This window comes from Notolabrus celidotus, chromosome 22 (assembly GCF_009762535.1).
Source record: "Notolabrus celidotus isolate fNotCel1 chromosome 22, fNotCel1.pri, whole genome shotgun sequence".
NCBI classification, from domain to species: domain Eukaryota; kingdom Metazoa; phylum Chordata; class Actinopteri; order Labriformes; family Labridae; genus Notolabrus; species Notolabrus celidotus.
This window is the reverse complement of record NC_048293.1, coordinates 1,609,295-1,636,452: the sequence shown is the minus strand read 5'-3', so window position 1 is coordinate 1,636,452 and position 27,158 is coordinate 1,609,295. Positions and strand designations below refer to the sequence as shown.

Sequence of the window (27,158 nt, the reverse complement as noted above, 5' to 3'; positions counted from 1 at the left end):
AGAATTTCCCACCTGTCTGTTGCCTTTGTATCCAAAGGTGGGAAATATCCTGTTTAAAGTTGTCAACCTTTGTGTCCGTGTTGTTGTTGGCAGCAGTTTTGTATTGATCCTCTTTTAAAAAGCGCACGTGGAGACCTGACGCACAGCCGCAGCCGCCAGCTGAGCGTCTGCGCTGTGCGCAACACCTTTAACAGCTGATTCACATCCAAACATGCTTTAAACTTAAAACCCCTCCCTGATAGATGAGTGTAATATGAGACCACATGATGTTTGTTCCACGGGACGGAAAATTGATAACAAAAATGTGTGTTTCGAGTAATTTCTTATCAATCAATTAATCGATAATCGATTAATTGTGGTCATCCCTACTCCACGCTGTTGTAACACGTGCAGAATGTGGCTTGGCATTGTCTTGCTGAAATAAGCAGGGGCGTCCCTGAAAAAGATGTTGCTTGGATGGCAGCATATGTTTCTCCAAAACCTGTATGTACCTTTCAGCATTAATGGTGCCTTCACAGATGTGTAAGTTACCCATGCCATTGGCTCTAACACAGCCCCATACCATCACAGATGTGTAAGTTACCCATGCCATTGGCTCTAACACAGCCCCATACCATCACAGATGCTGGCTTTTGAACTTTGCGTCCATAACAGTCCGGATGGTTCTTTTCCTCTTTGGCCCGGAGGACACGACGTCCACAATTTCCAAAAACAATTTGAAATGTGGACTCGTCAGACCACAGGACACTTTTCCACTTTGCATCAGTCCGTCTTAGATGACCTCCGGGCCCAGAGAAGCCAGTGGCGTTTCTGGGTGTTGTTGATAAATGGCTTTTGCTTTGCATAGTAGAGTTTTAAGTTGCACTTACGGATGTAGCGCCGAACTGTATTTACTGACAGTGGTTTTCTGAAGTGTTCCTGAGCCCATGTGGTGATATCCTTTACACATTGATTTCGGGTTTTTCATGCAGTGCCGCCTAAGGGATCGAAGGTCACGGGCATTCAATGTTGGTTTTCGGCCTTGCCGCTTACATGCAGTGATTTCTCCAGATTCTCTGAACCTTTTGATGATATTATGGACCGTAGATGAGGAAATCCCTAAATTCCTTGCAGTTGCACATTGAGGAACATTGTCCTTAAACTGTTCGACTATTTTCTCACGCACTTGTTCACAAAGAGGTGAACCTCGCCCCATCTTTGCTTGTGAATGACTGAGCCATTCAGGGAAGCTCCTTTTATACCCAATCAGGGCACCCACCTGTTCCCAATTAGCCTGTTCACCTGTGGAATGTTCCAAACAGGTGTTTGATGAGCATTCCTCAACTTTCTCAGTCTTTTTTGCCACCTGTCCCAGCTTTTTTGGAACGTGTTGCAACCATAAAATTCTAAGTTAAAGGTGACATATCATGCAAAATTGACTTTTTAATGGTTCTCTACCTGAAATATGTGTCCCTGGCATGTCTACAAACCCCCCGAGAATGAAAAGAATCCATTCTGCCCCTGTTTTGATTTCTCCACCTTTCTGTAAATGTGTGTGAAACGAGCCGTTTCAGACTTCAGTGTTTTTGTTACGTAACAACAATATCCGGTCTGTCACGGAGTCAGAGCTCGGAGCTTGTTCAGCCCATAGACTGTATAAAATAATACTGAATCCCCCCTCTGTTTTTCATTCCCTGCACAAATGTGTGCTAACAAGGAGCTTAGGAGGGAGGCATGCTGGTTGTAGGCTGTCTTAATAAACACAAGGTCGGTTTTACTCCCCACGTCTGCAGATTTGAAGATCTAGTGGATGATTTTTATTTATCATGGATAAGTGCTAGCGCTAGTTAGCATAGCTACATGTCGTAGCTGTAGCTGTGTACCAAGACACACGTCGACATACTGACAAATAAAACAACAAGAAACACAAAATCTGTGACAAATCCTTCAGAAAAGGTCCTGCTGCCTTTCTGGCAGAGGTCTGTTTTACTCCCCACGTCTGCAGATTTGAAGATCTAGTGGATGATTTTTATTTGTCATGGATAAGTGCTAGCGCTAATTAGCATAGCCACATAGCTACATGTTCATAGCTGTAGCTGTAGCTGTGTACCAAGACACACGTCGACATACTGATAAATAAAACAACAAGAAACACTAAATCTGTGACCAATCCTTCAGAAAGGTCCTGCTACAGGCGCCTCTCCATCAGGATCAGATTCTGGATCAGATTCAGAGGGTTGAAGTAACGTGATCTCTGAGCAGCCGTGTATATTCAGCCAACATGTAAACATTAGATCAACGTGCTGGAGAGCCGAGGGCTCATCCACTTCCTGAGGGGGCGTGGTCAGAGAGAAAACAGAGTGTTCTGAGGAGGACTGAAGAAGAGGACTTTTCAGGCATGCCAAAATCTGATTTCAAAGTGTTTTTTTGAGCATAAACTTTAAAGACATGTTTTGGGGACCTCTTAGACCAATATATATTGATGAAAAAAGCGTGATATGTCACCTTTAATGATTATTTGGTAAAAGCAATACAGTTTATCAGTTCGAACATTAAATATCTTGTATTTGTAGTGTATTCAATTAAATATAGGTTGAACATGATTTGCAAATCATTGTATTCTGTTTTTATTTATGTTTAACACAACGCCCCAACTTCATTGGAATTGGGGTTGTAGTATTATTCGGGGGGTCAGCCATATAGATTGCACTGAAAGAAACAAGGAAGATCTCAGGGGTGAACACTGGATGCAAAAAAATAAAACATGTTTATGTGAAGCACAACAAGATGAATACTTACACTTAACTTCTTCACTAGCAGCCATTCTTACTCTGACACCATGCTGAGGATGAGTAGCATGTCAGCATAATGTTGCATTCCTTAATTCACTGGATACTAAAGATATATCTGGAAGCTTTTATTTCACAGCTTTCAGAGAAAAATGGCAGCTCTGTGAATATGGTCATTTGTCATTTCATTGCATAGCGAGTTATAGCACAAGCAGCTCTTGCACTTTCCACATCTTTACTACTAAGATAAAACATCTGACAGATTGCAAAAGGGGGCACAGAGCCGGAGACTCCATTAGGACAGAAGTCCAATGGTGCAGCTTGAGGTAACTTTAGGTCAGGAAGCCCCTCAGTCACTCACAGGTGACGCACACCTGCTTTTGAACACTTAATATTCTGGCCACCCTGCAGACGTCCACAGCATAATAACAGAAGAGTACAGTCACATGTGCTGCAAAGTAAAATCTCAGGAGGAAGAGGAAGCCGTCACACTGAGCTGAGAGGCGTTAAATGTAGCAAATCTCAGACCTCAGCCGGGGGACAAAGGAGAGGAAATGGACTTTAGCCTGAAGGTCCATTTATACTCCGTCACACTGCTACTTTACTAGAAGGAGAAATGTTTTTGACGTGAGAGGAAGTGGAGGGAGGGAAAGCTAGAAGATGAATGAGATTTTAACAAACAATATGACTTAAATTTACAGTAGGCTGCTACCTTTGTTCAGGTTCATGTCTGCCTGCCAAGTTAGGGTGACTGGAAAAACACATTAATTTACAATCAGTGTCAAATGCAAGAATGAGAATAAATGACCCTCCATATGCTGAATGAATGTGTGCAAGTACAACCCTGATTCCATAAAGTTAGGACACTTGGAAAAAACATCTTTGGAGTTAGGTTAAAAGGATTGATGTAAACGGAGAGAGAGAGATGACAGACTGAAAAAAGGAGGAACTGAGTGACTTGTAAAAAAAAAAAGTGAGTAAGATAGTGGGAGTCATGCAGGCTGAATGAGACACTTCCTCCGAAAAAATAGCTGCAGCTCTCTCCATTAGTGGATGAAATGACTCCAGCGTGGATGGGCTCTTTAAGCTCTCAGCTGTCACCATGGCAACCCAGAGAGTGGTAACTTTGAACAAACAGAAGGCGACGAGTGCTGTCAGGCTTCAGCGGGAGAACACACACACTCTCACACACACAGAAAAACCCCGGCCTCCCTGACAGGTGAAGTCTGCTTGTTGAAGTAGTAGTATTCAGTGTGTTTGAGGTTTTAGCCTTTACAGTGTCTTTACAGGAAGTTTAAACAAATCAAAACACCTTATCATTTAACTTTGCATAACCACCCGCTCACTATACATCCGTACATATTAGGCTCTCTGATATTTGGAGGATCTGTGCCTCCTGTGGCTTCCAGCCCCTTGAATCTCACTCTGAGTATTTCGATGCATTGTCAGGGAAAGCACTGTACTTTTTCTTAGAGGTTTTCTGTATTAACAAACTGTGTGTGTGATTTAAGTGCGTTTGTGCCCTTTGACCTCCAGGACCTGCAGCGGGACATCGAGCAGCACACAGAGAGCGTGGCGTCAGTACTGACCCTGTGTGACGTCCTGCTCCACGATGCCGACGCCTGTGGCAACGACTCTGAGAACGACTCCATCCAGCAGACGACCAGAAGTCTGGACCGACGCTGGAGGAACATCTGTGCCATGTCCATGGAGAGGAGGATGAGGTGAGCGGTCCCACACACTCACAGATGGAGTATTAATTAAATACTCCAACACGTGTTGTAATCACTCATCATTGGCTGTTTTCCTGCTCTAAGGGTTCTCTCTATGGTGGCCCTGAAGGCCAATAGTAATAAATATTTCAAAAGCGCAAAATAAAATTCAGAATCACAAAATAAATTTCAGAATCAAAAAATAAATGTCAGAATCAAAAATTACATTTCAGAATTAGAAAATAAATTTCAAGAAACCAGAAAGGGTAGGACCATGGTACTTGTTTGTGATTGGCTGAACCAAAGTCCGTTCGGCATCAGTCATTTATCATTTACTGTTTACACTGGAAATTTAGTTTTTGATTCTAAAATTAATTTTGTGATTCTGAAATTAATTTTGTGATTCTGAAATTAATTTTGTGATTCTGAAATTTATTATTTGATTCTGAAATTTATTTTTTGATTCTGAAATTAATTTTGATTCTGAAATTTATTTTGTGATTCTGAAATTTATTATTTGATTCTGAAATTTATTTTTTGATTCTGAAATTTATTTTGATTCTGAAATTTATTCTTTGATTCTGAAATGTATTTTGATTCTGAAATTTATTTTGTGATTCTGAGATTTATTCTGTGATTCTGAAATTTATTTTTTGATTCTGAAATTTATTTTGATTCTGAAATTTATTCTTTGATTCTGAAATTTATTTTTTGATTCTAAAATTAATTTTGTGATTCTGAGATTTATTTTGTGATTCTGAGATTTATTCTGATTCTGAAATTAATTTTTTGATTCTGAAATTTATTTTTTGATTCTGAAATTAATTTTGATTCTGAAATTTATTTTGTGATTCTGAGATTTATTATTTGATTCTGAAATTTATTTTTTGATTCTGAAATTAATTTTGATTCTGAAATTTATTTTGTGATTCTGAGATTTATTATTTGATTCTGAAATTTATTTTTTGATTCTGAAATTTATTTTGATTCTGAAATTTATTTTGTGATTCTGAGATTTATTCTTTGATTCTGAAATTTATTTTTTGATTCTGAAATTTATTTTTTGATTCTGAAATGTATTTTTTGATTCTAAAATTAATTTTGTGATTCTGAGATTTATTTTGTGATTCTGAGATTTATTCTGATTCTGAAATTAATTTTTTGATTCTGAAATTTATTTTTTGATTCTGAAATTAATTTTGATTCTGAAATTTATTATGTGATTCTGAGATTTATTATTTGATTCTGAAATTTATTTTTTGATTCTGAAATTAATTTTGATTCTGAAATTTATTTTGTGATTCTGAGATTTATTATTTGATTCTGAAATTTATTTTTTGATTCTGAAATTTATTTTGATTCTGAAATTTATTTTTTGATTCTGAGATTTATTCTTTGATTCTGAAATTTATTTTTTGATTCTGAAATTTATTTTTTGATTCTGAAATGTATTTTTTGATTCTAAAATTAATTTTGTGATTCTGAGATTTATTTTGTGATTCTGAGATTTATTCTGATTCTGAAATTTATTTTTTGATTCTGAAATTTATTTTTTGATTCTGAAATTTATTTTGTGATTCTAAAATTAATTTTGTGATTCTGAGATTTATTTTGTGATTCTGAGATTTATTCTGATTCTGAAATTTATTTTTTGATTCTGAAATTTATTTTTTGATTCTGAAATTAATTTTGATTCTGAAATTTATTTTGTGATTCTGAAATTTATTCTGTGATTCTGAAATTAATTTTGTGATTCTGAAATTAATTTTGTGATTCTGAAATTTATTTTGTGATTCTGAAATTTATTTTGTGATTCTGAGATTTATTTTCTGATTCTGAAATGTATTTAGCACTTTTGAAATATGTATTACTATTAGCCTTCAGGGCCACCGTATCTCTCAGTTCCCTATCATCCAAAAGTGTTTCAACAAAATCCTCTTGTGGGTTGTTTTTTAGGATTGAGGAGACGTGGCGTCTCTGGTGCAAGTTCATGGACGACTTCTCTCGCTTTGAGGACTGGCTGAAGTCAGCTGAACTCACCGCGGCGAGCCCAGACTCAGCTGATGTCCTCTACACCAGCGCCAAAGAGGAACTCAAGAAGTTTGAGGTCAGCAGAGAAATCCTTCCCTCTATTTTATTAACCAAGTTTTGGAAAGGGGGGGACTAGAAGCAAAAAACATATTCATATAGAGCTAGCAAGATAATTTAAGAGGAACAGTTGAATAAAAGAGTGAAATAGAAACTATTAAATCAATTAGCAAAATTAAAAAAATTAAAATCAATGAGTGAATGAAAGAAAAAAGTTAATAAAAGTAAATTAAAAATAAATGTACCATTGTGGATAAAACAATATTACAATAATTATCAATACTGCTTTTTCAGTTTGGGGTTGCAGTGGCTGCTAGAGCCTATCCCAGCTGTCATTGGGCGAGATGCGGGGTACAACCTGGACAGGTCAACAGCCAATCACTGTGGTTGTTTTTACATATTGCTCCAGAATAACCTGGCGTTCCATCATTAGAGATCACAATCAGGAGTTTAGTTTAGACCCGCCTCCAACTTCTTAAACCAAATCAAATGTTGTATTTGGAAGTTTGTGTTCTTAAAGTAATAAATCATAAGCAACAGATTAAAAAAAAAAAACTTCAGTCCTTTGAATTTGGTAAATTGATCCTTTTAATGTCTGTCATGTTTTGTTTCTCCTTCAAATGTGTCCAAAAAAAGGATGATTTTAAACTTAACACAGTACAACTTTGTCTCATATTGCTCCTTAATGAGTTTGTAGAAGTGTACAACATCTGGTCACAGCTGCTGAGATAGAAAACAAAAGTTAACATTCTCCTTCTGACAGCATTTTTTAACCAGTTGAACACTTGTCTTTTATGTTCCCTGTTCCACCTAGTCCAGTGTCAGGGTCAGGTTTCCTGTTGTGCTGGAACACAGAGGCAACCTATGATGTGTCAGCCTGGATTAGATACCCAGATTAGCTTCCAGTAATCTGGACTCTGACGATGTGCGCTCATCTCCACAGAAACAGTGATCCAGTAAAGATGCAGTTGATTTAAACGGTCTGAATGAGGATGCGGTGACCTGAATACTGACTGTGAATGATACGTATGAAAGATATGAGAGTGTTTTGGTTAGAACCAGTTTGTTCTAATCCATAAACTGCCTGGGAAAGCTGTTAATCCTCACGAGCAGCTGTTAGATGAGACATGTTGTCTTTGTGATCAGGCTAATATATTTCATTTTATCCATCCTGCTTCAGAAAATGTGCCCTCAGTGCGTCAATTATTTACTTTGAGCTTAGTACCTGCAGAGTCAAGATTTAAAGAGTCAAAATATAGCAAACAAAATATCTGTGCTCATATTTCCTTTAATATGTTCTCCTCTCAGGCGTTTCAGAGGCAGGTTCACGAGCGTCTGACTCAGCTGGAGCTGGTCAACAAACAGTATCGCCGCCTCGCCCGTGAGAACCGCACTGACGCCGCCAGCAAGCTCAAAGTCATGGTCCACCAAGGGAACCAGAGGTGGGACAGCCTGCAGAAGAGGGTGGCTTCTGTACTCCGCAGACTCAAGGTAAAAACTGGAGGAGCAACTAAGAATGATGCATAAGAAACATCCTTAAAACAGCAGCACGAAAAATAAAACTCTGCGCATAGGAAAGGATTATTTATTTCATGATGACAATAAAAAGAATCAGAGAGCAAACCTCTCCACCTGACCTGTGCGGTATCTTCCCGCTCTCGGCTCTAAGCCGGCAGGATTTAGGTCACCTCTCAGACGGTGACGCGGCACGAGGCGTCACGTTGGCAGGGCGCTGTTTTCTCCATGTGGCGCCAAGCAGATGGAGGATCTCTATGTTGCTTTATAAAGGTTACATGTATTTAAAGAACGCGGCAGATTGCTGCCAGCTGACCTTTGACCTCAGCCGAAAGGGGTCAAGAGCGCTTCTTAAGAGAGATGTAAAAATATACAGATATAGCCATAAGTAGGGGATGATGTTAGCAGGCCACAGAGGACGAATCAATCAGTTTGCAGAGACACTGCCTGTGGCGGAGGTGTAGAAACATCCCAACATTTAAAAACAATCCTTTCTTTAATTATATCTATATTTATTTTTTATATTGGATGTAAAAAGAAGCAGTTTCCAAAGAGGTTTTAGAGCAACAGTTAAAGCTCCTGTAAGGAGTTTTTACATGATAATAGAACAGACTGAAATTAATATTGATGCTTCTTTTTGACCTTCAAAAGCAAACAAGACTGAATGCTCCACATAATTGTGTTTAATGTTTGTAACAGCTGCTGCAGGGGAGGTGTCAGACCAGAGCACATGTTGACATCTACATGACAAAAATCTGTAAAGAGCTTTAATATGATGAAATTATAAACAGATGGTAAAAGTGAATAAAATGCCACATTTTTTGCATTCATGACATTTGAATCAGAATTAAAATTTTCTGCATCCTAATGAATGTTTTAAAATGAACAATGGCTCATTAAAGTGTAACATAGTGACAGATTCTAATTAAGATAAGATATTACTTTATTGATTCCCTGGGGGAAATTCGGTTGCTGCAGCAACCCAGAAATACAGTAAGTACAATCAAGAATAAGTTTAAATAAGAACAATAAAATAGATAATTAAAGATAGAATACAAATTTACAAATTTAAGATATGTACAAAGGTTTTAGATAGTGGAAATTACAGGCAGTATTAAAAATGGTTCATTAGTGACAGGTTGACATGGACAACTAGCAATAAATACATTCTGAAAGTATTATTGAAGTAAACTAGAAATCATAAATCATCATGATTTATAATAAGGACATTGTACGCCTCCATGTTTCCTGTTCCTCTTTAGACCTGTCTTAATCTTTGATGGTGACACATTGAGAGGTGTACAGTTATATTAGATGATATTGTTATATCATTTTTAATCTCCTGTGCTTCTGTGCTCCTGCAGCACTTTACCTCTCAGAGAGAAGACTTTGAGGGGACCCGAGAGGGGATCCTGGTCTGGCTGACAGAGATGGACCTGCAGCTCACCAACGTGGAGCACTTCTCCGAGAGCGACGTCGAGGACAAGATGAGGCAGCTCAACGTAAGTTTGCACACCAGACATCATTGAAGACCAATGTTTGTTGTATTGAGGCAGATCTGAACACAGATTCCCAGAGTAGATCAGGACAGTGTGAGTCAACTGTAGCTGGAAGACATGATCTGCCACTGGGGACAACAGTGGAGAACAGTCTAGCTAAGTGCATAGTGCTTCCTAAAGAGCTGGGTCTTTAGCTGTCTTTTGAAAGTAGAGAGGGACTCTGCAGATCGAATGGAGTTGGCCAATTCATTCCATCATTTAGGGGCAACAGAAGAGAAGAGTCCAGATAGTGATTTTGATTTTGAGGCCTTGTGTGCTGGAAGCACTAGGCGCTTTTCAGAGGCTGAGCGTAGCAGGCGAGAAGGGCAGTAGACCTGGATGAGGGGTTCCAGGTAAACTGGAGCGGTTTTGGTTCCTGCTTTGTAAGTCATGATTAGAGTTTTGTATCTGATGCGAGCTGCAAATGGAAACCAGTGTAGTGAGATGAGCAGGGGAGTGACATGAGCTGTCTCAGGCTGGTTGAAGACCAGACGTGCTGCTGCGTTCTGGATCATTTGCAGAGGTTTGACTGTGAATGCAGGGAGGCCTGCCAGTAGAGAGTTGCAGTAGTCAATGCGTGACATCACAAGAGCCTGAACCAGGAGCTGTGTTGCGTGTTCTGTCAGGTAGGGTCTGATCCTCTTGATGTTATAGAGGGAAAAACGGCAGGACCGAGCACTCGAGGCAACATGAACCTTGAAGGTTAGCTGGTCATCAATCATGACACCCAGATCTCAGGCAGACTTAGTGGGCATGAAGTTTTGAGATCCAATATTGTATTGTATTGTATTGCTTTAGCCCTGTGATAGGTTGGCGACCTGTCCAGGGTGTACCCTGCCTTCCGCCCGAAGCCAGCTGGGATAGGCTCCAGCCCCCCGTGACCCCTAACGGGATAAGCGGTCAAGATGATGGATGGATGGATGGATGGATGGATGTATTGCTTCATTTTCTTTAGTATCATATCCCTCAATCCCTCCACTTGCTCTTGTGTCCCCCTGTGCAGGGCTTCCAGCAGGAAATCACCCTGAACACCAACAAAATCGACGCCTTGATAGTTTTCGGGGAGAACTTGATCCAGAAGAGCGCTCCTCTGGACGCCGTGCTGATCGAGGACGAGCTGGAAGAGCTTCACTCTTACTGCCAGGAAGTGTTTGGACGAGTGGCTCGATTCCACCACCGCCTTGTCAACAGACGCCCGGTCAGTACTGAATATAAGGCCAAATGTTTCTTATAGGAGAAGATAGTAAAACTTGAATATCTAACCCTATTACTTACTCACTCCTCCTAGTAAAGTTATTCTTTCTTCCTGATGTCTTTAAGATCCTGGAGGAGGAGAGGGAGCTCTCGGACCGGGACACAGACCACGACGACGCCCCTGATCTGACCAACGGGGCCTCCTGGAGCGATTCAAGGAGGAAAAAGGAGGAAGAGGAGGAAGTTCCAGCGGGAGGTGGAGTCTCAGCTGGACGGCAGGTCATGTGTCACCTCTTAGTGCCGCCTCTGGAGCGGTCTGGAAGAGAAACCCCGGTCAGCGTGGACTCCATCCCGCTGGAGTGGGACCACACGGTTGATGTGGGAGGATCTTCGTCACATGAGGATGACGAAGAAGCCACTTTCTTCAGTGCTTTGTCAGGTAATGACAACATGTTTGTTTTCCCTGTTCTCATCATATTATTATTTACTGTGATTAGACATGTGTGAAAAAATAAAGGTATTTTCAACGGCTAGATAAAGTCAGGTGAAAACTTTGGCTGTTTGATTTCAAACATTTGAGCCCAGCTGGAAGAAGAAAGGACATTTTCAGGAGTTTAAAGCAAGTGTTGGAGGGTAAATCTCCCACTGTTAAATCCTGAAAATATCAGCGCTAGAACATCCTGTAATTATCTAGAAAATGTCAGAAGATCATGTGTGACAGAAACTTGAATTTTCCAATCAGTTATCAGTTTATCTCTGCAGATCCTTCTTCTCTTCCTCTCTTCTTGGTATCTCTCCTTAGTCTTATCTGTTAACTTCTCTAAAACAGCCTCTTAACATGTACAGAGCTGCTTCCTATCCAGAGCCACAGGTGGACACTGTTGACCGTCACTCTCTCTTACAGATGTGAAGGTCACAGAGAGCTCAGAGTCCTTTGTTAAAGCGACTGTCAGAGCAGTGAAAGCAGCTTCGGGTAGGCACTCTGCCTCCTGCATGTGCCTGCTTCACTGTGTGCTCGCGGACTTGCATCTCATTTCCTAGCAACCCCAGATTCATCCAGCTGTACCCCACGTCCCTCATCTCACATCTCATTCACCCTTTTTCATTTGCAGCATGAGTTACAGATGAGGCTGAGCATCGCTGCAGCTTGTCATTTACTGAGAGGAATGCTTGATGAAAAAACGTGATTAAGATTGCATGATGTGACAGTGGATGTTTTTATCACAATCTTTTGTGTGATGTTGATGTTTTTATCCAGAAGTCCATAGAGGCAGTAGAGGAAATAAAGATCGGATTTTTAAGACTAAATAGTTTTCTCTCCTCCAATCATGACTCAGGAGAGTTTGGTGGTTTTTCCATGTAACATTTTAAGTATCTTACTTTTTTTGAAATCTGTGAAAATAGGAGAAAAGGTTATTTTAGTGGAAAAAATCTGATTATTAGCATACATTTAATTGAATTATTGAAAATGTGTTGGTAGAGGTATTGCTCCTTAGAAGTTCCTTAATTTTTCATAACTGTGAAACCAGCTTAAACTAAATTTGGCAAGAAAAAAAATTTTTTTCAATACCAGTGTTCTAATTTTCTTTATCTTCTATTACTGTCAATTATCAATCGTCATTGGCAGTTAATCACATATCAAGTTCCGTTATTTTGCATCTTAAGACAGTTTTTAAGTCTTTAGGTAGTTTTACAAGTGTAGATCATTTTTATGACTCACTGACGTCCAGGGATTCCTGGTTAATGCAACTGCATTTGTAGTTTTCAGGAGTTCCAGTGTTGTAGCTTTCCCTGTTTTATACAGGTCCTGTATGTGTGAAGTGTGTGTAGTTTAAACAAAATTTAGCTAAAAAAAAAACAAAATGTAAGACCAGTGTTCTAATTTTCTTTTTCTTCTATTGCAGTCAAATTATCTTTTTTCAATCACAATTAATCGCAAAATTTAAATAGTCTTGTGCAGTTAATCATATTTCAAGTGCCATTATTTTACATTTTAAGACAGTTTTTAAGTAAAAAGCAAAAAAAACAACATTTTTTAAGACTAGTGTTCTAATTTTCTTTTTCTTCTATTGCTGTCAAATTATCTTTTTTTTTTTTTTACCATCACAATTAATCACAAAATTTAAATCGTCATTGGCAATTAATCATTTTTCAAGTGTCATAATTTTACATTTTAAGACAGTTTTTAAGTCCTTATGAAATATAGATAATTTGACTCACTGACATCCAGGGATTCCTGGTTAATGCAACAGCATTTGTAGTTTTCAGGAGTTCCATTTGGTAGCTTTCCCTGTTTTATACAGATCCTGTGTGTTTGAAGCTATTGTGTAATTTTAACAAAATTTGGCCAAAAAAAATAAAATAAAATGTAAGACCAGTGTTATAATTTTCTTTTTCTTCTATTGCTGTCAAATTATCTTTTTTCAATCACAATTAATCGCAAAATTGAAATTGTCTTATTTGCAGTTAATCATAATTCAAGTGCCATAATTTTACATTTTAAGACAGTTTTTAAGTCCTTATGAAATATAGATCATTTTTATGACTCACTGACGTCCAGGGATTCCTGGTTAATGCAACAGCATTTGTAGTTTTCAGGAGTTCCATTTGGTAGCTTTCCCTGTTTTATACAGGTCCTGTATGTGTGAAGCTATTGTGTAGTTTTAACAAAATCTGGCAAAAAAAACAACAATTTTCTTTTTAAGACCAGTGTTCTAATTTTATTTTTCTTCTATTGCTGTCAAATTATCTTTTTTTTTACCATCACAATTCAAAATTTAAATCGTCATTGGCAATTAATCATATTTGAAGTGCCATTATTTTACATTTTAAGACAGTTTTTAAGTCCTTATAAAATGTAGATCATTTTTATGACTCACTGACATCCAGGGACTCCTGGTTAATGCAACAGCATTTGTAGTTTGTAGTTCCAGTTTGGTAGCTTTCCCTGTTTTATTCAGGTCCTGTATGCATGAAGCTATTGAGTCATTCAAAATGTTTTTCTCTTGCCTCTCTGGACATCTGTTGTTTTTGCATGTATGTTTATGACATGTGCTTTCATGTTGTGCATGCATCAGATGGTCATTGTGAAATACCTTGATTTTTTTTTTACCACTTTTGTTATTATTATATATTCTTACCTTTGCTTTGTGGGCTTTGAAAGCCTCTCTCTTCTCTACCTTGACACTCCTTTAATTCTACTTGTCCCCTCTCTGTCTCCTCAGTGAAATCTGTGACCGACCCGCCTAGCTGGCACCAGCCTGGCTCTCCTGAGAGGAAAAGGGTTCCTCGGGACCTTCTCCACGGGCTGAGCTCATCACCCACACACACGACCAGCACTCCCTTCCACCAGCAGGGCTACGTAAGGACACGCATCCAAATACTGAAAACCTCCTAAGTTTCCATGTCCCAGGAATTAAATCCAGCCTGATCAGGAGATGAGTGTTTGAGGTTAAAGTTGTGTGTTGTGTGTGTTTCTGTGTGTGTGTTTTCAGGCTAAGCTCATGTCAGAGTGCAGCGGCAGCATCAACACTGTGAAGAGAGTTAAGCTGATCCTGAACGATGAAGAGGAGTTAGACGATCCGGGTCTGACAAGCAGCACTGCAGACAAACAGACCAGCACAGGTACGCTATCAGAGATCCACAACACAGAGAGAGGTGTCACTCTGTGTGAATATCTGAAGAAATTAAAGAGGCAGACTTCTTTATTTTAGAAGGATAGGACTCGATTTTTGACAGCTAAGAAATTACATGCTAGATATAAGATGAAAGCATCCTAAGTACTTGGTTTCATGGCATACAGTAATCCAGCACAGCTGATTCACAGTGTTTAAGAACTCTGATCATTGTTTCTCTGCAGGTGTTATCGAGCGCTGGGAGCTCCTCCAAGTGCAGAAGTTCAACAAGGAGACGGACATCAAGCAGGACCTGGAGCAGTGGCAGAAGCTCAACTCTGACCTCTCTGATGTCACTTCCTGGTTGGGCAGGGTGCTGCCCGAGCTTGAGAGGCTACAAAGAATCGCACCGTCCACGAGTATACGAGACATCGAAGTGAACATCAGGAAACTGAAGGTAAAGCATCAGCAGGAGTCCGAGTCACAGATCTCATCAATCTGTCACACGAAAAGAGTCCAATTCAAGAGGCGTCACATGGTTTCTAAAAATGTACAAGCATTAATGTCTTCTCTCTGTCGTCTCCAGGAGATGCAGAAGACCTTCAACAGCTACAAGTGTCTGATGATCTCGGTCAACCTCAGCAGTCGTCACTTTCTGCGAGGGGACAGCGCCGAGCTGCGGGAGCTGCAGGAGGCTCTCAGCTCGGCCAATCACAGCTGGACGCAGGCCTGCGGGGGGCTGGAGAGCTGGGAGAGGAGGCTGCACTCTGCGCTCATGCAGTGTCAGGTGAGACGTTGAGACACAGCTGCACAATGACACCATCAGATAAATAAGAGTGTGTAGGAAGTGTGTAAAGGACTTCACAGACTTTAAGGCTTTATCAGTGTGTGTGTGTGTGTGTCTGTTCAGTGTGTGTGTTCAGGGTAAAAACCACAAGTGTCTGAGTGCTCTCACTTTGCAATGCCAAACTTTTATTCTATTTAAAGACACATCTTGTTTCCAGGCAGCATGTGATGTCTCAATAGTGTGCCCCATTCCTTATTTTTCTTCCATCTCAAGCCCTCACACACACACACACACACACACACACACACACACACACACACACACACACACACACACACACACACACACACACACACTCTTATACATGGCAAGCACAATCCAATCAGAGTCCCTGTGTACAGAGCTAAGGCCCAAAAAGACTATCAGCTCCTGCAACCTTTGACCTCTGCCTTTTTCTTCATCTTCTTCTTCATCAGGAGTTTCACGAGACGCTGCACTCCCTGCTCTTGTGGCTCGCTCAGGCTGAGAACAAACTAAGTGCTGTGAACGTCAACGACCCGTCCATATCACACCTGGTTCTTCTGGTGCACCAAAAATCGCTGAAGGTGAGCACATGACTGATGAACCACAGAATACAATACCTCTGTTGTGTTCATTATCTAGACGTGTTTCACTGAGTTGAGGGCACATCAGAGGACTGGAGTAAGTTCATGAATAGTTGCTAGTTCAGGGGTTTATGGGAAATATAGTCTTCTCTTTTCACATATACCAGCTCTTTTAGTGTAACAGGTACTCTGTCAATAAAAGCATTTTTCACGCATGTTTTTATTAAATTTAAATTAGGAAATGAGTTGTGTGTAGTGTCAACTGTTGTGCAGGATAAACACACAGAACCAACTTGCAAGCATTAATAAACTAGACTAAAAACAATGCAGAGTGCATGCATGTATCAGCAGTCAACACAAACAAATGGAGGAGAAGGAGGTTTGTAAAAGCTGTAGCTTCATAGAAATAAATAAGTAACCTCAAGTTAAACCTATAAATGACATTTTCCAGATCCAGTTGTAATCACTGATTTGGAGCATTTAATTTTGGCTGTGTGCTTCAAAATGAAATCAAGATAAATGTGCAATCTTTGATGTGATGTACTTTAGTTGAACTCTGCTGTTTTCTGACTCCTGTGCTCTCTGTCGCCCCCTGCTGCCAGGCTCTGCAGGAGGAGCTCCGTGGCCGACAGCGGCAGGTCTCCTCGCTGCAGGACATCTCCTCTCAGCTCCTCCTGGAGGCCCCGGAGGAGGACAGCATCGAGGCCAAAGAGAAGGTCCACGTCATCTGCAACAAGCTGTGTCTGCTGCTGCGACAGGTGGCTGCTGACCTGCACGTGCTGCAGGGACGACTGGTAGGTTCAGTTTGGCTCCATGAGGGCTGCATGAGGGCTGTTCTGAAGTTTTTCCACACACTGAATGATGGGCGGATTTTAAAAAGCGGTTAGATAAGCAAGTGTTGACAATTTGATGAGCTGAAAAAATGCACAACCGGGCTGTGTCCTTCTGACGTCAATGTAATATCTGAGTTTTGGTAATAACACCACAACAGTGATCTTTACAGTCTGTCTCTGTTGAAGCTGTTTTCCTACAAAGCACTGAGTTTAACTCTTTTTTTAAAGAAGAATCATTTCTAAAATGTAAAGTAATAAATCACAGCACCGAATTGATAAAATTATGATTTAATGCTACTTCAGATTTTTGCTTTTTGCCCCAAATTTCACCAAATCAAGTTTCCTGGATAAATCTCTGATTGGATGCCGGTTAGAGGGAAAATAAATATTTGTTCTAACTTCTTGATGCATGGAGGGAAGAGGAGAGCATTCATTCTGTCTTTACAAATAGTAACAAATTACATTTTTCTTTTCCCCCCAAGAGTTCCTGATAATCATTCTGAAATGACTCACTTGTAAGGGATAATTCGGTCGTGTAAAAAGCTTCCTTGCTTCAGTTGTATAGTCATGGCCAAAAGTTTTGAGAATGACACAAATATTACATTTTCATAAAGTCTGCTGCTTCAGGGTTTTTAGGTGTTTTTGTCAGATGTTTCTATGGTATAATGAAATACAATTAGAAGCATTTCATAAGTATCAAAAGCTTTTATTGAGAATTACACAGAATTCATGCAATAAGTCAATATTTGCAGTGTTGACCATTCTTTTTCAAGACCTCTGCAATTCCAAATCCTGACTGATGGCAGTCCATTCTTGCATAATCAATGCTTGGAGTTTGTCAGAATTTGTGGGTTTTTGATTGTCCACCCGCCTCTTGAGGATTGACCACAAGTTCTCAATGGGATTAAGATCTGGGGAGTTTCCTGGCCAAGGGCCCAAAATCTTAATGTTTTGTTCCCCGAGCCATTTTGTTATGACTTTTGCTTTATGGCAAGGTGCTCCATCATGCTGGAAAAGGCATTCTTCATCACCAAACTGCCCTTGGATGGTTGGGAGAAGTTGCTCTCGGAGGACGTTCTGGTACCATTCTTTATTCATGGCTGTGTTTTTAGGCAAGATTGTGAGAGAGCCCACTCCCTTGACCGAAAAGCAACCCCACACATGAATGGTCTCAGGATGCTTCACTGTTGGCAAGAGACAGGACTGATGGTAGCTCTCACCTCGTCTTCTCCGAACAAGCCTTCCTCCAGATGCCCCAAACAATCGGAAAGGGGATTCATCAGAGAAAATGACTTTACCCCAGTCCTCAGCAGTCCAGTCCCTGTACCTTCTGCAGAATATCAGTCTGTCCCTGATGTTTTTACTGGAGAGAAGTGGCTTCTTTGCTGCCCTCCTTGACACCAGGCCTTCCTCCAAAAGTCTTCGCCTCACTGTGCGTGCAGATGCACTCACACCTGCCTGCTGCCATTCCTGAGCAAGCTCTGCACTGGTGGTGGCCCGATCCTGCAGCTGTAACACCTTCAGGAGACGGTCCTGGCGCTTGCTGGACTTTCTTGGGCGCCCTGGAGCCTGTTTGGCAACAATTAAACCTCTCTCCTTGAAGTTCTTGATAATTGGATAGACGGTTGACTGAGGTGCAATCTTACTTGCTGCTATAAACTTCCCTGTTAGGCCCTTTTTGTGCAATGCAATGATGGCTGCACGTGTTTCCTTGCAGGTAACCATGGCTAACAGATGAGGAACAATGGTGTCATGCACCATCTTCCTTTTAAAGTGTCCAGTCACTCAATCATGACAGATTGATCGCCAGCCTTGTCCTCATCAACACCCACACCTGTGTTAATGTGTGTGACACCTGTGTGTCATTGAAATGATGTTAGCTGGTCCTTTTGTGGCAGGGCTGAAATGCAGTGGAAATGTGTTTTTGGTGATAAAGTTTATTTTCAAGGCAAAGAGGGACTTTGCAATTAATTGCAGTTGAGCTGATCACTCCTCATAACATTCTGGAGTATATGCAAATTGCCATTATAAAAACTGAAACAGCAGACTTTGTGAAAATTAATAGTTGTGTCATTCTCAAAACTTTTGGCCATGACTGTAGGTGCTTGTTTCCCTGGACACAAACTCCTCTACTCACACAGATTAGAGAGTCAAATAAACGTTTGTTTAAAGGACTGATTTTACAGGAAGTGCAAGTTAAAAGACTAAAGTCACCAAGACAGATTTTGAATGTTTAGCTAATTAGAGTAATTAGTAATTATTACAGTGTGGAAACATGATGGTCATCTGATCGCTACCCCGTTCACATATCAGTCACTCTGATTCAAACTGTAGAATCAATCAGAAGAGAGAAAACCACGTCAGTCTGTTGTTTGATATGTGTCACAAACATGACGCAATAATGCATTATTATCAGAGATGTATAACAGCAGTTGTTAGTAGTCCTCTTTCAAGCCAGTTGACTCTGAACCGGTTCAGTCGGTCTTATCTGATGTATGTTTGTTTGTGTCTGTGTCTCAGGAAACCAGCTCGACCAGCTCTGAGGTGGACAGCATCGGTCTGGGAACTCTCAGCTCTCCTCTGCTGCGGAGCAAGGTAAACTTCAACATTCACCTTTAACCTCTTTAGTTTGCTTTTTTAATTTGAATGCACATTAAGATTTGCAAATATTATCCTTGAAACATTTTATGTAAGTCATAGTAAAATGAAAGGGTGCTGGTTCAGCTCAGTCAGAGGAGAAGGCACCCAAAGTACAGAGGCTGTAATCCCTGTCTCACTGGTTGCAGATCTTACTCCTGTTCCTGCATACCATCCCCTTCTCTGTCTCCCCACATCTCCTGTCTCTCTTCAGCTGTCCAATCAAAGTCTGAGTCTGAGAAGATAATTGCACCTAAATGTTTCAGAGTAGAACACATTTAGAACTGTGTTACCTTTATACAGTTGTACTTGTGTAAATCAATCAATCATTCATTTAAGCTTTATTCATATAGCACTTTTCATACAAGTCAAATGCCACCCAAAGTGATGTACAGCGATAGACAAGAAAGAAGCAGAAATAAAATGATGGTGAGACATATTTAAAAACAAAAATTGATTTTAAATAGAGACTAAATCACCTGCTCTCATCTTTCATTCAACTACATGGCAGTTACTATGTGACTTGGCACATTCACTGCAATAACTTACCTTACTATCTATTTATCAGATAGAAGTGTACATAGTGTGTAGACATCTGTAAAGTTGCCATATTTTATTCTATTTCATTTTATTTTATTGTATTTTATTTTATTCTATTTTACCTTTATCATTGCTATTATTATTGTTATTATATTTTTTAACTATGTTAGTACATTGTTGTATTCCCCTGTCCCGTGTTGTAAGCTGCTGTAACAAAAGAATTTCCCCCAACAGGGGACAAATAAAGTATATCTCTTATCTTATCTTAAAGGTGACATATCATGCTTTTTTCATCAATATATATTGGTCTAAGAGGTCCCCAAAACATGTCTTTAAAGTTTATGCTCAAAAAAACACTTTGAAATCAGATTTTGGTCTGCCTGAAAAACCCTCTTCTTCAGTCCTCCTCAGAACACTCTGTTTTCTCTCTGACCACGCCCCCTCAGGAAGTGGATGTGCCTCGGCTGTCCAGCACGTTGATCTAATGTTTACATGTTGGCTGAATATACACGGCTGCTCAGAGATCGCGTTACTTCAACCCTCTGAATCTGATCCTGACGGAGAGGCGCCTAGATCTTCAAATCTGCAGACGTGGGGAGTAAAACCGACCTCTGCCAGAGAGGCAGCAGGACCTTTCTGAAGGATTGGTCACAGATTCTGTGTTTCTTGTTGTTTTATTTATCAGTATGTCGACGTGTGTCTTGGTACACAGCTACAGCTACAGCTATGAACATGTAGCTATGTGGCGATGCTAATTAGCGCTAGCACTTATCCATGACAAATAAAAGCTCGGAGCTTATTCAGCCCATAGACTGTATAAAATACAACTCAACCCCTCCTCCGTTTTTCATTCCCTGCACACGTGTGCTAACAAGGAGCTTAGGAGGGAGGCATGCTAGTTGTAGGCTGTCTTAATAAACACAAAGGTCAGTTTTACTCCCCACGTCTGCAGTTTTGAAGATCTAGTGGATGATTTTTATTTGTCATGGAAAAGTGCTAGCGCTAACTAGCATAGCCACATAGCTACATGTTCATAGATGTAGCTGTAGCTGTGTACCAAGACACACGTCTACATACTGACAAATAAAACAACAAGAAACACAGAATCTGTGACCAATCCTTCAGAAAGGTCCTGCTGCCTTTCTGGTAGAGGTCGGTTTTACTCCCCACATCTGCAGATTTGAAGATCTAGTGGATGATTTTTATTTATCATGGATAAGTGCTAGCGCTAGTTAGCATAGCCACATAGCTACATGTTCGTAGCTGTGTACCAAGACACACGTCGACATACTGATAAATAAAACAACAAGAAACACTAAATCTGTGACCAATCCTTCAGAAAGGTCCTGCTGCAGGCGCCTCTCCGTCAGGATCAGATTCTGGATCAGATTCAGAGGGTTGAAGTAACGTGATCTCTGAGCAGCCGTGTATATTCAGCCAACATGTAAACATTAGATCAACGTGCTGGACAGCCGAGGCCACATCCACTTCCTGAGGGGGCGTGGTCAGAGGGAAAACAGAGTGTTCTGAGGAGGACTGAAGAAGAGGGTTTTTCAGGCAGCCCAAAATCTGATTTCAAAGTGTTTTTTTGAGCATAAACTTTAAAGACACGTTTTGGGGACCTCTTAGACCAATATATATTGATGAAAAAAGTGTGATATGTCACCTTTAAAATAGATACTAATGCACACCAAAAACAATACAATATGTGTAATTAAAATAAGTTAAAGCGTCAAATTAACATTAAGAATATAGATGGTTAAAATAAATAAATTAAAAAGGGTAAGGATAAGAGTTGAAAATACAATTTAGGCTAAAAATATCAATAAAAATGAGTAGATAAAATAAAAAAATAAATGAATCAATAAATAAATGAATCAATAAAATGATCAGTTAAAATTAATAAAATACAAAAACAACATTAAAATCAATATAATAGTAAAAAGTAAGTCAGACTGAATAAATCAGTTTTTAGTTTATGTTTAAAAGTCTCAAATTAACCAAAACCAAAGTCATGCTAACACATGAACAATACGTGTGTTATCTTGCTACCTTTGCAGCATGCTAACATCAAGCTATTTGTATGCATGTTAGCTATTCTAGCTCTAATCTCACAGGATTTGGTGGCAATGTTTGAAAATGTTTTGGTGTAGTTGTTTGGTCTAATATCATCCATTGTCTTACTAACACATGAACAATACGTGTGTTGTCTTGCTACCTTTGCAGCATGCTAACATCAAGCTATTTGTATGCATGTTAGCTATGCTAGCTGTAATCTCACAGGCTTTGGTGGCAATGTTTGAAAATGTTTTGGTGTGGTTGTTTGGTCTAATATCATCCATTGTCTTGTTTGTTGCTGTAGGAGGAGGTTGGACTACAGGCTGCTTCCCCTGGAAAACGAGCAACAAGAAGGTAAACTTCTACAAACCAGAACTTCATGTTTTTTATGTAATTTAGATAAACCACCCAATGATTACACTTCACCCCTCAAGTTGAAAACAATGGCATGGTCAAAGTCTGAGAGCTTTCAACTTCATCCCACAGTCATCCTCAGTAAATGTAGAACTTCAGATGCAGCTGAAAATCTGTAAAAGCTTTTAAGTGGACTTAGAATTCAAGTTTAGAATGAAACAAAGTCAAATATTTATTTGAAACACTTTAAAGAACCATGTTTCTATGATCTGCCCTCATCCAGGGAGGAGAGGAGGGATTCATCCCCACAGCGGCCCCTCTTCTACCGGGTTCTACGTGCTGCCTTCCCCCTACACCTCCTCTTCCTCGTGCTGCTGGTTCTGGCCTGCCTGGTGCCTCTGTCTGAGCAGGACTACAGCTGTACACTGTCCAACAACTTCGCCCGCTCCTTCTACCCAATGCTGCGGTACACTAACGGCCCTCCGCCCACATGAAAAGTGCCACCATGGAGAACTTTGAGCCAATGGACCGAGAACTTCACCTTCTGCTTGGTTATAATCCAACATGGAGTCCCCAACAGTGCTGAGGTACAAGTTGGAGGACACCTCCTCTTCTGGGAAAGAACAGGATGCACTGCCTCCCTCGTCTGAAGGCCTCATCGTACACGTTTGACTAAATCGTACTGATGTATTTAAAATGTATTTATTGTTTGTGGAATTCCAAAAGTCTAAATATGAGAAGCCATATCCCCGGTTTGTTTGCAAGTTTTGTGAATTGCATGTGCAGATTTGCCATCTAACGTCCCCACCTAACATCAAAACGATTCAAGATTTATTTTATTATCCACTAATAGTTCCATTTTTCTACCTTGACTTGATCCAGTCTGAAAGATAAAGGACAGTTTTGTAACCAAAGCATCCAGAAGTAGGTACACTCGCCATTTTCTACCAATGCAGCAATTTTTTTCACAAAGGCAGCCACTTGTTGATAGCACATTTTGTACAGAACAGTTTGTTTGATCTAGAAGTATTTAAGATATAAAGATAAGATATGACTTTTTTTTAAATGATGGCAGTGACTCATCTGAAGACATGCCTTTCTGTAGCCAACAGAACTACTGAAACTTTATCAGATATTGTACTTTTACCGTTTGAAGGATTTTTGTATATAAGGGCAAACTACAAAGGAATGAGAAGTTCAATGATTGTTTCTGCGTATGCGTTTTTTGAGTGTGGCACTGAAACCTGTCAAAGTGAAATGGGCAATAGCTTGAACTGCTTTTATATTGTGTGTTTGTTTGAGGCTTTTGAAGTCATGCCGGCTAGTTGCAGTGTATTTTTGGCACTCCCGTTTTGAGAGCCAGTGTGATAAAATGTCAGATATTTTCCTATGATTATGTTAACTTTATGGCCAGTGTTTTAAAAAGATACATGAATATTTTAGCAGATCACTGAATCTGGGAGTTTTGCAGAAAGGCACAGATCTTAATATTAAAGCTGCATTGGGAGATTTTTCAACCACTAGGGGGCAAAGAGAGTCTAAACACACTGAGAAACCTTTTGAGCTTGCAGCTAATTGCTCTTAGCTAACAACAAGTAGCAACATTTTTTCAGTGTTGATTTACTTCTTGGACAAATGTGAAACATCAGCTGAGCAATGCAATGATTTCTGTAAAGCTACAGCACAAAGGAGCATATCTCAGTGTGTTTTCTTCTATCAGCAATATCAACATTTGAGTCAGTGTAATAAATACCATTTAATGCAGTCTAAAAGGCTGCTGTTGTGAGATTTTAACATTATTGTAGCAATATAAGAAGGGAGTTTAGGAGCAGCACAAAAAAAGTGTAACACTGCCATAAAGCTGCAACATCATTTTATGTAAAATATATATATTTATATAAGTATAACTTTACCCTTTTGGAATAAAAGATTGGTGTTTATGACTTACCCAGAGCTGTCCAGGTTGACTCCCTGGAGGTGTCACATGGAGTGGTTTTAAAAATGACTGTTTGTTATTATAGCCGTTGTGTACACGTGTGGGATTCACCTGAACGCTGCTTTAAATCTCTTCAGTCACGCAGTCATCAAAATCTTACCAGCCAGACTTGGAGTAGAACATGAATGTAAGTGATCTTCTGGGCTCTGAATGTAGCTGTGTACATGCACAATCAAAGATCATTCAATGTGTGTCATTTTCACTGTCAATGGTGTCGATCCCAAATGTTAAAGCCACTGTACGATTTGGTTTAAAAGTGTTTCCTCTGTATTTGTACATAATCTCAGCATCACACTCAGACGGCCAGACGAACAGAAACAAACCAGAAAAAGTGTGTAAAGTTTGATTTATTTTGTGAACTCTTATTTATGGGATGTATAGTTTGTCATTTTTGATTGACAATAAACGTGTTCGCCATGATTTGTGACTGTTTCATTTTTCTCTGGGGAAGAGACGACAAGTTAGACAGGCAGGCAAGAACTTCAACAAGAGCAGACATATCAATGTGTGTGTTTTGTACATACAGTCAGGAGAAACATTTTCAGGATCAAAATGATATATGTGTGTGTGTGTGTGTGTGTGTGTGTATGCATGCATATACAAGCCACAGACATCTAGAAAGAAAGGACAGTGAACATGTATCCGTCTATTAGCAGTGGAAGGATAATATGGCACTAAAGCTGGATGTACACTGTGAGAAAAAGAGGCACAAATGATGACTGGACATTAATCCAAATGATGCCGTTTTTGCTCTTCATCAAAGATTTTTAGACCAGATTTAAATTCAATCTATTTAAACCTGAAAGGCACCAAAACCTGTCAACCAGGGGTGTGATTTAAGACGACATAAAACACAGCACCATAGTTAAAGAAGTCAAGATACATATATTAAGACATGTAAGAAGATAAACTGTCCACAGACGTAAAGCCAACAGTTACATAGCTAAATTAGCTACATGCTATTTTAGCATTGTTACATTTAGCATTTCAACCGTACTGATGTTATTTAAAGGCCCTGTGAGGAGTTTTGAACTGTCTGAGAAACAGACTGAAAATGATACTGATGCCTCTTTATGACCTTCAATAGCAAACAAGACAATCAGCAGCAACACTGACACCTTCTCTGTTGTCATTTTTAATGCCTGAAACCACCCTGAGGGGGTAGGTGTCAGACCAGATGATGGACATCTTGCTTCAGAAACAGACTTTATTTGACTGTTTTCATGGAAAATAATCACATTGCCTGATAAAGTTGACTGTTGAACACAACAGGATGAGGCTTTTGTTGAAAACACTGCTTTTACATGTAAAGGACAAGAGATAAGAGGTATCTCTTTGTCCACAAGGGGGCGTCAGAATCGATACAAAACAAAAGTTCCTCACAGCAGCTTTAAGTACAGCTAAAGGTAAAAGTAATGTAGCTCTTTATATTTTAAATATTATGTCATGACATGAACTTAAATATATAAACTATCTAATTAAGTATACAGTGTCAAGCTAGACATGCTAATATGAGCGTTATTCAATTTTTTCCCTTCAATGTTTCGGTAACATTTTGGTTAGCTTAAGTGTAAGTCTTGTTGCAACTTCAAAAAACTGCATTCAGTCTCAAAATTTTAGCAACCTTGATTTTTCCATCATCAACAGTGAATCCACAAAGTCCACTTTGAGCTAATTCTGAGAACTCATTAAAAAGTTACACATGATCTTCCATGCTCGTAAGCTAACAGTTTGTAAAGTAATACGTAGCTCTTATGCTAACATGACGAGGTTAGCATGTTCACATGGCATTTTCTCAAGTATTGTTATGCACAGTAGTATGTTAGCAGTAGCGTGTTATCATTACTGTGAAAGTACAGCTAAGACTGACTAAAAACAGGTCTTCTGTAGAAAGTGCTAATTTTGTCAAGTTTAGCTTGTTAGCTTGAAAGGCTTCATTGTTAAAATATGGCTTGCATTTCATTGTTCAACACGTAGCAATGTTTATGATGTTAAAGTTACAGTTAGCTTATTTTAATGGTAAATGTACCTTACTTTAACTCTGCCTGTCCCATTAAAGTTACTAACCATAGACCTTTCTGGAGTCCCTGAGCTCCCTTGTCTCGTAGGTTCCTCTGAGCTGCCGTAGACGTCCTCCTGCTGCGGACGATCTGGACTCCAGCGGCAACAGCTTCTACTACTCGTCTCCTCACTATCACCTCTCTCTCTTACTCCCCTCTATCTGTCTTTCCAGACCTCTAACATGAGTCTGGTTCTGCTCGAGGTTTCTGCCTGTTAAAGGAAGTTTGTCCTCTCCACTGTAACTAGCTAAATACTGTGAGGTGTAATGCTCATGGTGGATTAAGGTGGGGTCAGACTGAGTCTTACCCTGTCTTGGTGTTGGGTCTCTGTTCATAATTTGACATAGAGTGTTCTAGACCTCCTATGTTTGTAAAAGAGTCTTGAGATAACGTTTGTTGTGATTTGGCGCTATACAAATAAAGGTTGATTGATTGATTGACCTTACAGGAAGTCCATTCTAAAGCCTTCTTCTCATCAGCTTCAGTGGTTTAAAGGGTCAAAGTGTAAACTAAGAAACGATTGGTGCCACTTGTGTAAATCCAGCCTTAGTTTAACCAGATGAACAGAAAAGAAAGCTTCTATTAACAGTCATTTTGTTAAAAGGCCACAAACTGCTGCTTTTTGTTTCACTGACACAAAAGTAGAAAATCCTTTAAAGTGAACAGGCACTGATAAAACACCAAAGTACAGAGTCAAAGTGAAGGAAATAAACACCATAGTAGTAGAGAAACACTGCCCTTTATAACCTCTGTGACTTTTAACCCCTGTGGGAACGTTGTTTAGAGTCAATGCTTACTGTGTCCACCCCATGCATCTTTCTGTAAGTCACTGCAGATGGCTTGTAGATGGCTTGTTCTG

At 39.7% G+C, this 27,158-nt stretch overlaps 2 protein-coding genes across 4 annotated transcripts in view; one reads left to right on the top strand and one right to left on the bottom strand.

Moving 5' to 3' along the window:
- LOC117805737 (nesprin-2-like) overlaps window positions 1-24,659 on the top strand; it is an 89,717-nt gene extending 65,058 nt beyond the window's left edge. The window contains exons 37-51 of the mRNA XM_034674264.1: window positions 4,305-4,492; window positions 6,437-6,587; window positions 7,877-8,059; window positions 9,448-9,585; window positions 10,625-10,819; window positions 10,942-11,254; window positions 14,040-14,176; window positions 14,310-14,439; window positions 14,675-14,886; window positions 15,016-15,216; window positions 15,693-15,821; window positions 16,424-16,615; window positions 19,175-19,249; window positions 22,194-22,243; window positions 22,527-24,659. Coding sequence (XP_034530155.1) covers window positions 4,305-4,492; window positions 6,437-6,587; window positions 7,877-8,059; window positions 9,448-9,585; window positions 10,625-10,819; window positions 10,942-11,254; window positions 14,040-14,176; window positions 14,310-14,439; window positions 14,675-14,886; window positions 15,016-15,216; window positions 15,693-15,821; window positions 16,424-16,615; window positions 19,175-19,249; window positions 22,194-22,243; window positions 22,527-22,737 — 2,505 coding nt within the window. The 3' untranslated portion in view covers window positions 22,738-24,659. The remainder of the gene's footprint in view (window positions 1-4,304; window positions 4,493-6,436; window positions 6,588-7,876; window positions 8,060-9,447; window positions 9,586-10,624; window positions 10,820-10,941; window positions 11,255-14,039; window positions 14,177-14,309; window positions 14,440-14,674; window positions 14,887-15,015; window positions 15,217-15,692; window positions 15,822-16,423; window positions 16,616-19,174; window positions 19,250-22,193; window positions 22,244-22,526) is intronic.
- Window positions 24,660-27,022: 2,363 nt separating this feature from the next.
- The window catches only part of esr2b (estrogen receptor 2b), a 64,973-nt gene continuing 64,837 nt past the window's right edge, over window positions 27,023-27,158 (bottom strand). For all 3 annotated transcript variants that reach the window (XM_034674266.1, XM_034674265.1, XM_034674267.1), the window contains one exon: window positions 27,023-27,155. In XM_034674266.1, the coding sequence (XP_034530157.1) occupies window positions 27,086-27,155 (70 nt within the window). In that variant the 3' untranslated portion in view covers window positions 27,023-27,085. The remainder of the gene's footprint in view (window positions 27,156-27,158) is intronic.